A 13,292-nucleotide genomic window follows, 5' to 3' on the forward strand; every position below is an offset into this window, starting at 1 on the left:
AGTGTCAAATACTTTAATTTTTTAGTATCTTCTATGTTTTCAAATATTTATTGAATGGGAAGTTGGAATTATGCTTTTGAGAAAATAGTTGTGCTGATTTCTGCTAAAATCTGATAATGCTCATTACTATGAATTTCTCATGAAAGAAGACTTCTGAGTACTTTTTAAAAGCAGGCTGTAGGAGAAAAGTATTGTTCCCTTCCCTTCTTCCCACCCCTTTCCAAATACATTTGGGATCATTAAAAATAAAGCAGCATTTACTACTTCAAACTTGTAAATGATAGCTGTGAGCAAAAAGGGCAACAGACCCTATTTTTGTCCTTCAATTGCTGCAAAGGAGATCTGGATTTGACGTTAGGAAAAAAAGCTTCCTAGCTATAACAGTTTGCTGAAGAAAGATGTCCTAAAATTGTTAGAAATTATAAGACTACAATACACTATTTCAGTTGAAAGGTACCTACAACAATCATCTAGTCTGACTGCCTGACCACTTCAGGGCTGACGGAAAGTTAAAGCATGTTGTTAAGGGCATTGTCCAAATGCCTCTTAAACACTGACAGGCTTGGGGCATCACCCACCTCTAGGAAGCCTGTTCCAGTGTTTGACAACCCTGTCTGTAAAGAAATGCTCCCTAATGCCCAGTCTAACACCCTCCTGGCACAGCTTTGAACTGTTCCCACATGTCCTATCACTGGATACCAGTGAGAAGAGATCAGCACCTCCTTCTTCACTGCCCATCCTCAGAAAGCTGTAGAGAGCAAAGAGGTCAACCTCTCAGTCTCCTTTTTCTCCAAAGTAGACAAAGCCAAAGCCCTTAGCCACTACTCATAGGGCATTCCTTCCAGTCCTTTCACCAGCTGCTTTGCCTATCTCTGAATGTATTTGAGTACCTCAACATCCTTCTTAAATTATGGGGCACAGAACTACACACAGTAGTCAGGGTGAGGCTGCACCAAATGCTGAACACAGCAAGACAATCACCTATCTTGACCAGCTGGTCAAATTCATCCCAGGACACAGTTTCCCCTGTTGGCTGCCAGGGCACACTGCTGACTCAGATTGAGCCTGCTGTTGACTAGCACCTCCAGATCCCTTTCTGCAGGGCTCCTCTCCAGCCACTCCTCTCCCAGTTTATACTTGTGCCCAGTGTTGCTCTGTCCTGGGTGCAGCATCTGGCATTTGGTCTTGTTAAATTTCATGCCATTAATCATTGCCCAATGCTCCAATCTGTCTAGATCTTGTCCCTCAAGAGAGTCAACAGCACTTCTTAGTTAAGTATCGTCATGCAAACTTGCTAACAGTGCATTCAACTGCTGCTTCCAGATTATTGATAGATGTATTGAACAGAACAGGCCCTACAACTGAACCCTGAGAAATACTGCTGGTGACTGGTCACTAGCCAGATGTAGCCCCATTCACTACAACCCTTTGAGCTTTGTCCTTCAGCCCGTTCTTCACCCAGCGTGCCACGAATCTGCTCATCCATTATAAAAAGCCTTACTAAAATCCAGAAAAACTGTATCTACCGCCTTCCCTTCGTCCACTCGGCAGGTGACCTTATCATGGAAGGATATCAGATTAGTTAAACAGGATTTTCACTTTGTGAACCCGTGTTTGCTGTGCCTGATGATTGCATTATTCTTTAAATGCCTTTCAATAGTACCCGGTATAACCTTCTCCATATTTTTTTCCAGGAACTGAGGTTAGACTAACAGGTCTGTAGTTTCCAGGGTCTTCCCTCACACGCTTCTTGTAAATTGGAATGACACTGGCTAGCTTCCAGTCAGCAGGGACCTCCCCAGATGCCCAAGACCTTTGGTAGATGATCGAGGGGGGTCCTGCCATAACATCCACTAGCTCCTTCAGTATTGAGATTAATCCCCTCAGGCCCCATGAGCTTGGAAACATAGAATTGTTTAGGTTGGAAAAGACCCTTGAGATCATTGAGTCCAACTGTAAACCTGACACTGCCAAGTCCAACACTAAACCATGTCCCTAAGCACCACGTCTACATGTCTTTTAAATACCTCTGGGATGATGACTGAACCACTTGCCTGGGCAGCCTGTTCCAATACTTGACAAACCTTTTAGTGAAGAAATTTTTCCTAATGTCCAATCTAACTCCCCCGGTGCAACTTGAGGCCATTTCCTCTTGTCCTAACCCTTGTTATTCAGGAGAAGACTGACACCTACAGAGACTCGCTACAACCTCCTTTCAGGTAGTTAAGAGAGCCATAAGGTCTCCCCTCAGCCTCCTTTTTTCCAGGCTAAACAACCCCAGTTCCCTCAGCTGCTCTTCATAAGACTTGTTCTCCAGACCCCTCACCAGCTTCGTTGCCCTTCTTTGGACACGCTCCAGCACCTCAGCGTCTCCCTTGTAGTGAGTGGTCCAAAACTGAACACTGTATTCAAGGTATGGCCTCACCAGTGCTGAGTACAGGGGCATGATCACTTCCCTTGTCCTGCTGGTCACACTATTTCTGATATAGGCCAGGATGCTGTTGGCCTTCTTGGCCACCTGGGCACACTGCAGGCTCATATTCAGCTTATGGACATTCAGCTGACACAACTGGTCCCTTACAATTTCAGTGTTCTCAAATGGAAAGTCACTGTTCCCACACCTGTGGTCCTTGGACTCAGGCAGCCTGAGGTCCATCAGTATTGACTGAGGAAAAAAGCATGGAATGCCTCCACTTTTTCTTCATCCCGATTAGCCAGGTGACCATCTTCAACAAGTATTGGTCCAATGTTTTCTTTAGACCTCCTCTTGCTATTAACAGACTTTAAAAAGTTATCTGACACAACACTGGCCAGTTTCAACTCTAATATAGCTTTGGCCTTTTGTATTTTCCTCCCTGCATATATGAACCATGGCACCCTAATCTTCCTGCAAAGCCTGACCTCGCTTCCAGAGATCATACAACTTCTTTTTCCTTTTGAGCTCCATGAGGAGCTGGTCTTCTGCCCCACTTGCTTGAATTAAGACATCATGGAAGGGGCTAAATAATTGTTAGGAATAATTTACATGTGACTGACCTATGCTGGTGCAGGGTTATAGCTGAGCGATGTTTCAAGCTCCCTTGTAGCCTTTTTACCTAATTTCTAGTTTATGGAAAAAGTGGAGTTAAAATTGTGTGGCTTTTTTGTAACAGCCAAAATTTTAAATTGGTACTTAAGATTAATTCAGAGTTCATTATCTGTGACTTCTGCCTGTGGTATTCTGTTTAACAGAAAATAAAAAAGATGCTCTTCATACTCCAGTTAATGAAGTTAAAAGTAAAGCAACTACAAAATTGAAATCCACAAGAAACAAAGCTGGCAAAGGTATGCACTAGGTTTTTCTGGCTAAAATACTAGTTGTTTTTAAGAAAATAATTTCACACTAACTTTTTGTGAACATACAGCTATAAAAACCATTCATTCTTCATACTCCATTGTAGTTTTTAAAATTTTATTTGTTAAAAGATTAAAATAGTCTGTTTTGTGGAAATTTTTGTGCCGTTAGCCTCTCCCAACGGCACAGAATTTAAAAAGTCAGAGTACAGGATTTCAAGATAATTTGGCCACAGTCATTTACAGTAACATACGGGTGTTCATGGGAGCCGTGGTACATTGCAGGTTTTTTCTTGTTGCTTTCATTTTGTCACCACATTCTGAATATTTATATGTTTCAATGCGACATCAAACACTGAAGAAAGATAGAAAACTAGTTTAAGAAAAGAAATGGTGTTGTGATACAAAAAGAGGCTTTTGCTTATACTTAGGACAACGGAAAGCTGCGGCAGAAGAGAGGCCTGTGAGCAGGAGAAAAACTGGCACAACTGTAATATGCAGTAGTGAAAGGTAAATCCTTTTCTCTCCACCAATAATATTCTCTATTCTCTATAGAATAATACTCTGTATTCCTAATACACAGATAAATACTTAAGAAAAAAAATTTTCTTTGAACTAGTACTTTTGAAACAATAGCAGGTTTGACAGCTTCACGTTTTATTATCATTGCCTAAGAGCCTGTAACTTTTTTTTAACCTACCTTTTGTGTGTGGAGTTATGACACATTTGAGCTGACAAAAGTTAATTTTTTTTTTTTGGCTTACATTATTACTCTTCTTCCGATCCCTTTTTCTGTTTTTTTAATAATTGTTCTGTGAAGGAATCCAATTTTTTATTTAAATTCTTTCCCCCTCCACACTTTTGTTGCTTGTTTTTCAACATGTAGTTGATAAGCTTCTAGAAATGACTGATAAGGGTATATACACAGTGTATTCCTTCCCTTATGATCTTATAGGATGTAGGCATTAAAATGACATAATCTTTGTAATTTTCAACTGTGCTCACACTTTCTCAAGCAAGTAATCCACAGACTTTAGAGTGACCAGGGTCAATCATTCCCTTTTGCCTGTTTGGTGTGTTTACCTTGATACCACCTAATCTTTTGGGGGTTTTGCTTATTTTGCAAGTGCTAACACTTAGTTATCTTTACTGCTCTATCACTTGGAAAATGTTAATACCTTTTTCTCAAAAAGAAAATGTTTATTATTGTTACCAAGTACTTTTGCTCTTTAAGACCATGTTTCAAGTTTGTTAATATAAAACCTCTTCAGTTTGCATAGTGTTTTTGGCCTTACTTTAAAATATTTTACATTTCAGTGGTGATGAAATTCCAGAATCGGTCCCAATGCCAAGTTCAAGGCCTTCAAGACGAGCAAAAACAGTGGCACTTGAAAAAACAAGAATGAATCTTTCAAGACTTTTGAATAGGGAAGCAGATCAATGAAGACAAAAGGAGAGCGTCCTTTGCTAATGTTGGTACTTAACATCAGACTTGAAAAATAAGATTTTTTTTTTTTCTCTGTTGTTAGTCATATTTAACTCTTTTTATAGTATGATCATGTATAATTCTAGATTTTTCTAGGAGCTTTTAACTTCTTTTAAGTAGATGCTTTTGATGATTTTTCCCGATATGAAATCCATCACTAATGTAATAAAACCATATTAAAATATTACCTGAACAAAACTTGGATTTTTAAATTGGATTTATTTTGCTTTATAGAGAAGAATACCTTCTATCTGCAAATAAAAATTGCTGTTGGTGGTAAGTACTTAATAGTTAAGGTTGTTTTGGTATTTAACATTATTCAGAGAGATTTTGTGACCTGGAGTGGTTGCTTGTGATGGCAGCAATTTTGAATGTACCTACCTTTAATGCCCCTACTTTCTTCATTTATTGGCCTCTGTATCTGCTGACCAGGTTTTATTGTTGATGTTAACATAAAACAGAATTAATCTTAATTGTGAATTCTGCTTCCTGCAGGTATGTGTCCACTTTTATTTTAAATAACGTTGAAATGGTAAAATTGATTTTACAAATCAATTTTAAGCCTAAAATTAAGCCTCAAAGTCTGCTACTGATCTTTACCTTGTTATATAAAATCAGTAATGTGCTTTTAGAAAAGCATAAAAATATTTGTGGTACAAAATAAGATCCAATAAGGAAAGGAATACTTAAGTACAGAAAGGACAAAAAATGAAATACTTCATAAGGTTTGTGTACTGTCATTTTGAAGTGGCATACAATTGTGATTCTTTGTAGCTTTGAAGTTCACAAACCTTTTTCTAATGGCATATCCAGGAATAGTCAGGAGTTTGAGACACAGTAAAAGATTAACTTTAAATGGCAAGTAGTAGTCACTGGTAGCTGAGCAGATTCACTCTGGAAATGCTATTTTTTTTGGTTTGGAAACACTCTGTCAATCATGTCTGTCTTTTGCTATGATATAGATAATTTCCAAGGCACTCGGATAAAACTCATGTTGATTGCTTGACATGCACATCTCAACTACTGATGCCAAATGCAGCTTTCTAAGGAACTTGTATTTAAAATAGGTAAATACACTGGAAATAATAATAGTGGTAATTCTCAGAAATGGCGTAGGGACACAAGTGAAAAATAGCGTTCCCAAAGTGTAGTGCCCAAACTATTATGCTATTTTCAAGCTTGCATATAGAAAACAGACAGGATTGTGTTGCTTTTCCTCCCTTCCAGTTTTTGTTGGAAACTTGTCAAACCACAAAATGCCATGACACACTTTTCTGCTGATATTTGCTGTTCTGAAGCTTATGTAACTGTGATGAATTATTTTTATTCATCATTTTAAACAGAATTTTGAAGTCCTGAGCTCCCTCTTTTGATAATTCTTTTCTTCAAATTGCCAACTTGTGTTCTAGTGTGAGTTTGCAGACATGCAGCCACTTGAGATCAGAGACAGTATCTGTCCCCTTGAATGCTGCCTGAACATAGTTCAAAAGGGTGAAGTATGTATTTCCTGATTATTGTATTTCTGATTGTCAATCAGAGCTTCTCTTGTGCTTTTAAAGTTTAGTTGTTCTTTTTTAATTACTTCAGTTACTCTCTCACCCTTGCTCTTGTGAGTGGCTTGTTCTTATGCCATGAACAGAAGAGCAAACTTCAACCAACTGCTCCTAGTCCACTCTTTTGATTGAGTTTCTAGCAAAAGCAGGATCAATAAAAATTTATGAAGTCTTCTCTAGGAATGCCTTCCTGAATAAACTGAAGACCTTCAGTTTTGCCTTCTTGTTGTTCTCTTGTACCTTGCCACCCATGCAGGTTCTGTCTCTGGCATCTCTTTGGAATGCTGTACTGAAAAGATCACACTTCCCTGAAGTCAGCTCTCAGTCAGTGGACCTCTCTGCTTTGGATATGGCTGTGCTGGTGTGTATTAGTAGAAGAGAGACACTGACACAGTGGAGTGAGTTCAGTGGAGCCTCCAAGCTGGTTGGGGGGCTGGAGTGCTTGCCCTGTGGGGAGAGGCTGAGGGAGCTGGGCTTGTTCAGCCTGTGGGTGTTGGGAGGACCCCCATTTTACCTACAAGGAGTCTGTTGAGGAGATGGAACCAGGCTCTTTATTGCAAATGATGGGAGGACAAAAAATAATGGGCATAAGTTGAAACTCAGACTAGAACTTAATGAGAAGGCAGCAGTGGAACAGGTTGTGAACAGTTGGAATAGGTTGCCTGGAGAGGCTGTGCAGGCTGTGTCCCAGGAGGTTTTTGAGACCTGGCTGAATAAAGTCCTGAACAGCCTCACAGCTGGCCTACCTTAGAGCAGACTGTAAGGCTACCAACCTCCTGAGGTCCCTGAATTACCATGTGGTCCTCTTCCAGGCTAGAAACTTTGACCAGCAGCTGGCATGTAATTTCCAGCCCCTCTGGGCTCTTCCCCTGCCTGGCTCCCTGTTGGTGTATGCTCATGCAAAATTACTTCATCTTTTGAGGAGGGATGGCTGCTTAATTGTGGGGTAGGATGAACAGATGTGTGTTGTATTTTTCAAAGCTGATTATTAGCAATAATCCAGGTTTAAAAGTATGTGGCTGACTTTCTGAGAAAGCTGGGTGTGGTAGCAATACAGTACATCCAAAGGTGATAAGGAGCCCGGTCTGGATGTATACCTTAGTACCTGCAAGTGAAAAAGTCTTGCCTTGGTATGCATTACTCTTTCTAGCTAAAATAATGTTGCAGACTTTTATTTACTGATTATTTAGTTTTTAATTATTTTTATTCTATGGGTTGAAAGTACCCAACTTCCTGGCTGCTTAATTAAGGAATAAAATTTTAATCCCTAAGGTGTTCTAACTGACCTCTAAACAGCCTCTTTGTTGCTCTGAACCAGTTACTGTGCATCCTTTTGTCTTTTTGCTGGCTAAACACAACAGGGTGTCAATCATGAGCCATGCTAGACCTAGAGTTGAATCCTTATTAAGTAATGATAAAATAGCAGTGGTTGCTTATTGTCAAACTTAAAATGATCCCATGTTTATTCCTACACTAGGTTTTTTTTTTTAAAACCAGTTTTGAGATTGGTTTTGTTTGCTTGCCTAATCGGTCCCTTCAGACTACAAACTAAAGCACTTTCTCTTGATAACAGTCGTCTTTGGCTGGTGGCTGTTGCAAGGTGAAGGGTGAGTGCTGCAGCAAGAACATTTCTTTTACTAATTTTGTTGTTTATTGTATGACTTAAAGAAGCAGTTAGTGAGCTTGGGCTATGCCTGTATCTGATGCCTATCTGAAAACTTTTGAACTTGCCAGCCAATTGGAACTCAGTATGACACAAAGGGATCATAATTGTTAAAAGTTAATGGAAACAGAGACAGCTGCCTGGAGGCAAGTGACAGAAATGTTCTGGTATTTTTACTTGGTCTCTGAAATGAGAAAATCCACCTGGCATCTGCTCCTTGAAGCTGCATTACCACTGCCTGTAAGACTTTTTATGTCCCTCTTCAAGATAGCCCTGGCTCCTTACTATTCCTTCTGCTTTGATGGGGCTCCACTGAAGTCAACTTCAGTGCCTCTCCCCCAGGAAGTTTAATTCTCTCTCTGGCTTTCTTGCACTATAGAATCCAAGTGCATTAAATAGTTGACATACATAAAGACCCTCTAGGCAGCGTGGCATGATGATGAATGTTCATTCTTTTAATCATGTTCTGCACTGTCTGACACTTTGGTGACCCAATATCCTGGTGGGATCTTGTGAGACTTACCCAAATTCATGACAATTTTTTTTATTTCAGTTATGGGATTGCACCTGCAAACCAACAAACTTCTGTAAAGAAGCACTGCATCTTCACTTTGTTACGTAAGATGATAATTTTAAGTGAATCCTTAAAACCTTTGTTTTATAAAACACTGTATCTTCCAAGGACATTTCCTTCTGGAAAATTAGTTCTTGGCAAGTAAAGGACAGACAACTTATTAAGAAGTTGAGTTAAGAAACCTCTACTCTAGCTATTGAATGTATGACTCCAGAAAAGAGAAATGTATCATATGGTTTTATTCTAACACTTTTGTTATAGCTCTATTAATAATAAAGTTTTGATGAATGAAGTACATGAACCTTGCTAAAGCTGATCTAAGCATGGAATGTCTACAATGTAGTCAGCTACAACCATTTACTACTACTTTGAGTAGAGTTCAAAATTTTGATGTTTACATTGAGTTTTCAAAGTACACGGGGGAGGAAAAAAGGAAATAGGAAGAGCATTTACATCCATTTTAATTGGTGGCAGGCATAAATTCATAAAAACAAAAGGGGACGAAAGACCATTTAGCAGAAACCTCAAAAAGTGCAGATACAGATTTGTTGAATGACAATCTTTCCAAGAGAGTCTCCTGCAGGCTTGGCCCTTCTTTTTGACATTATAGTCATTAAACACTGTCACACAGCAGTTTTCAAGATCAATGAAGATGAAAGCATACTGCAGAAACAAACTGGTGGTTCAATACATTTCAATCTGTTTGCAAAGGAGATCTCAGATTAATTTACGTTTTCTTTTTACTGCTTTTCTTCGAGGTAGTTGGTCTCCACCTGTTACAGATTTGTTTTAATTGTTATTACCATAAATCTTTACATGGTCACCTATGCCACAAATTACATAATATATTAACTTTCGTGCACAAAAATAAAATTGGGAAGTAATAATTAAAGAACATAGAAAAATCACAATACTATTAAAGGGGAACATCTGATTCTGATATAAATTTGTACTGCAAGAATTTCATGATGGTCAGATGTGAAACCTTTATATTTAAAAAAAGAAAAAGTACATCAAAATGAATAATGCTAGTAGTAATATAAAGCCAAATCACAAGATCATTTCAAGATCAATGTAATAAATGCTTATTATTCAGCAGAAAAAGAAATCAGGAACAATGTACAAAATAATAGTGCAAGAACAGCTGTGATCTATTTGTTCTCATCACTTTTGAGATTTTGGTTAAAAACTTTACAGCTGGCGAGAGATGCTGCTGAAAAACTCAGATTCCACTCAGTGGGCTGATTAAGGCACATCTTTATGGACTTCAAATGTTCATTTTCTGTGTTCATGTCTATTGAATTCTGCGGCTCCGAGACTTTCACTTGTAGCGTGCTGTGAGAAAAGGGGTGGGAGAGGGGGGAAAAAAAATGAGAAAAAGTTTAGTATGCTTTCCTCTGCCCCTGCAAACAAGCAAACTGGTAAGAGCCAAGATGAGATGGTGACAAACTGTGTATACTGTTGGGGTGGTTTTCTTGTTTTACTATGTTCCAGAAACACTGAGGTCAGAACCTGACTGCACTGTGCTCTCCATGTTGTACAAGTTGATCGGGCTTGTTTGCATTCAAGTAGCTGAGGGCCTGTCCTAGGTCAGGCTCCTGCTTGTGCTGTTCCTTCGCACAGGCGAAAGAGGTGTTTCTGCAGGCTGGCCTGCCTTAAATCGTGTCCAGCTGACTGCTGTAAAACCACAGAGCAGGAACTGGGCAACAGTGGGGTTCTGGCTTTTTGCTGACGTGGTTAACTTAGTACAGCCACAAAAGGACTAATACGTAGACAGTTTCTATTTTGTTTCAAACCTAGGAAAATAAGTAACACAAGAAGGACAAGGAACCCAGCCCTTTGTGGAAATCACTAAGCAGACTAGGACATAAGTGAATTGAATCATACTTTCATTGTTGCCATATAGACTCATAGAACAGTTTGGGTTGGAAGGGACCTTGAAAGGCCATCTAGTCCAACCCCCCTGCAATGAGCAGGGACATCTTCAACTTGATCAGGTTGCTCAGAGCCCTGTCCAACCTGACCTTCAATGTTGCCAGCGATGGGTCATCTACCACCTCTCTGGGCAACCTGTGACTGGGTTTTACCACCCTCATTGTGAAACATTTCTTCCTTAGTATAGTATAAAAGGCATGGTAATTATGCACACTCAGAAGACAAGAAGGTAAAGTTTGGAAATCCTAATTTCAAACCTCTCTATCCCTACTAATCTTTAAATTTTTTTTTTTTTACTGCCTACTTCCTGCAGTGATCTGTGTCCTATGTGCAATTCACTGTTTCTCACCACCCTTTTCAAATATTTCAAAGACTGCAAGAATGATACAAAGTTGGAAATATTTCTAATTTACTGAGGTACTAAAAATTAAGTTCTATGTGTTGTAATTAAGTGTAGGAGGTAATGATCATGCTATAAACTACCTGCACATAGTTTCTCCCATCAAAGGTGTGTTTAAGCAGCAAGAATATCTCTTAATGGCTTGTACCTGCTGCATTTCAGGACACCAGGTTCATCACAGCACTTGGGTGCAAATTATCAAGGATTGAATCTGCTAAAAGTACAATGTTTATCTGGGTGAAGAGTCTAGCTAAGGACATTCAGTAATTATTTATGAGACTATAACCTAAAACATACTAGCTTCTGTTACTCAAATACTATTGATTGACTTTGATTAAACTTTTTCCTAAGTCATGCCAAGAGGGAAAGACAGCTTGTGTAACAGCTGAAGTGACAATTCATTGTTATTTTTCACAGATGATCTGAATCACAATTTTCATTCTTTTACATTTTACGCAAGCTCTCTAGAAGGCTGTGTGCCTGTCTGGCATGGCATGTCTTTCTGGCATGGCACTCCTAATTTACTAACCCCAGTTCCTAACCCTCTGTACCTGGGGTACTTCTCCCATGCCCCACCCTTCCTTGTGTCCCCCTTCTTCTGCCTCTACTTTTTGTCTTGTTTTTGCTTTGTACCCTTTTCCTTCCTCCTCTTCTGGTTTGCACATGCTCTTGTTGCTCTGGTATTTTCCTTCCCATAGGAAACACAGAGTGCAAGTGTAGGTGACAGAGAAGACTTTAGTCAGCAAGGTTACTTTCTTGAATTTACCACTTCTTCAGCCTTGAAACTTTGCCCTGTGGAAAGTCAAAGCCTTTTCTTATGACCATGGGATTAAGTGTATATATGAGGTGCTGCAAGGGCTGGCTTCTGAAGTCTTGCAGCTTTCCCCACCCCTACTCATTGTATGCTTTCCAGGTGTGCCCAGGTAGCAAAACTCAAACTCTTAACAGAAATAATTAATAGCTAAATGAAGAGATAGGGCTGGAATGTTGTTTTGTTTGGGGGTTTGTGGCTGGGTTTTTTTGGTTTTGTGTGGTGTGTTAGTGGGTTTTTTTTTTTGTGGTGGTGGTTATTATCTAAGAAGAACATAAATGCTGTGGGAATTAAGAAATTGCAAGCTCTGAAGGAGTATATACCTGCAAAGTGCTTTAAACAACAGCATTTCTACCATCTTTAAAGCAGTAGATACATAAACCTTGTTTAGTGCTGGGCAAGTGCCAAAAAGAAAAAACTAAAGGTTCATGCTTCTCAGATTATTTGGTATGTTACTTAGTACAATTCCTAGTTTATTCACAAAGTTGGTATGGACATTTTCCAAACACCACTGCTAGCAGCAGGCAAGTGAATACTAGGATTTAGTGCAATTATGACGAAAATTCCTTGCCATTTGCTTGGACTGCAAATGCAGAGTGCTAGGATACTGCCAAACAGCACTTTCTGAGGGACTGTCCTACTCTTTATCTTTTGGGTTTTGTACAGGTTTCTCTACAGGTTGTAAAAGGGAGGACTGAATTTGCAAAACTAGAACTGAAGTATATGCTGGTAATTTCATGCAGTAATTTACCTCTTACAGAAGAACTCTAGGAAACTCAAGAGTTTGGCATTTTAAGAGAATGCATAATAATGGGAATAAAAAAATGTTAACTTTTTTTTTCAGTTCACCAATATGGGTAACATGAACATAAGAAGTTCAAGTATTTTTGGAAATTCTACCTCAGTAAAAATAAAGTGGAAAATAATACAGTTAAAGATCTGCATTAATATATTTGTTAACCAAGAAGAAAATAGTGTTTGATCTCGCTCTTCATTCTTTTACCTGTAGTGACGTATTTTCTAGCTGTTGATGTAAAAAGGTATGAAAATGGTATATTTAAATAGTATTTTTAAAGCAGAGATACGTAATTAAGGTGTAAAATTAAATAAAGCTGTTGAATTTCTCTAGCTGAATCCACCAACAGATTGTACTGTACATTTTATTCTGCTCTGCTTACAAAAGGTCTACTGTGCACTAAAAGCATTCCTCGCAAGAGAGAGATGTTTCATACAGGAACCCTCCTGGCAGGAGGGCCTGAAGGTTACAAACAGATGCCACTAGAGGCCATGAGGCCTGTAGCATGTCTCTACTCAACATCCTGGAGTTCTCTACTAGTGACAGGACACACTGGTTGGCCAGTGCAAGCTGAGGATGCCCGCACATGCTGTTGGCTTGCTTTGGATGCTGCTGCACACAAAACCGGGGTCTAGAAAATTGTCAGTCATGACTCCTAGATGTTTGTGGGGTTTTTTCCAGCTTTTGTAAGTCTTGATTCCCAAATCACTGTTACTGAATCATCTCTGAATTCACACTCTT

At 39.2% G+C, this 13,292-nt stretch overlaps 1 protein-coding gene across 1 annotated transcript in view; it reads left to right on the plus strand.

The window, feature by feature from the left end:
• NCAPG (non-SMC condensin I complex, subunit G) overlaps positions 1 to 4,777 on the plus strand; it is a 29,356-nt gene extending 24,579 nt beyond the window's left edge. The window contains exons 19-21 of the mRNA XM_010282299.1: positions 3,232 to 3,324; positions 3,765 to 3,843; positions 4,651 to 4,777. Of these exons, the coding sequence (XP_010280601.1) occupies positions 3,232 to 3,324; positions 3,765 to 3,843; positions 4,651 to 4,777 (299 nt within the window). The remainder of the gene's footprint in view (positions 1 to 3,231; positions 3,325 to 3,764; positions 3,844 to 4,650) is intronic.
• The last annotated feature ends 8,515 nt before the right edge of the window (positions 4,778 to 13,292 follow it).

Source organism: Phaethon lepturus, unplaced genomic scaffold (genome assembly GCF_000687285.1).
Source record: "Phaethon lepturus isolate BGI_N335 unplaced genomic scaffold, ASM68728v1 scaffold6522, whole genome shotgun sequence".
Taxonomy (NCBI): domain Eukaryota; kingdom Metazoa; phylum Chordata; class Aves; order Phaethontiformes; family Phaethontidae; genus Phaethon; species Phaethon lepturus.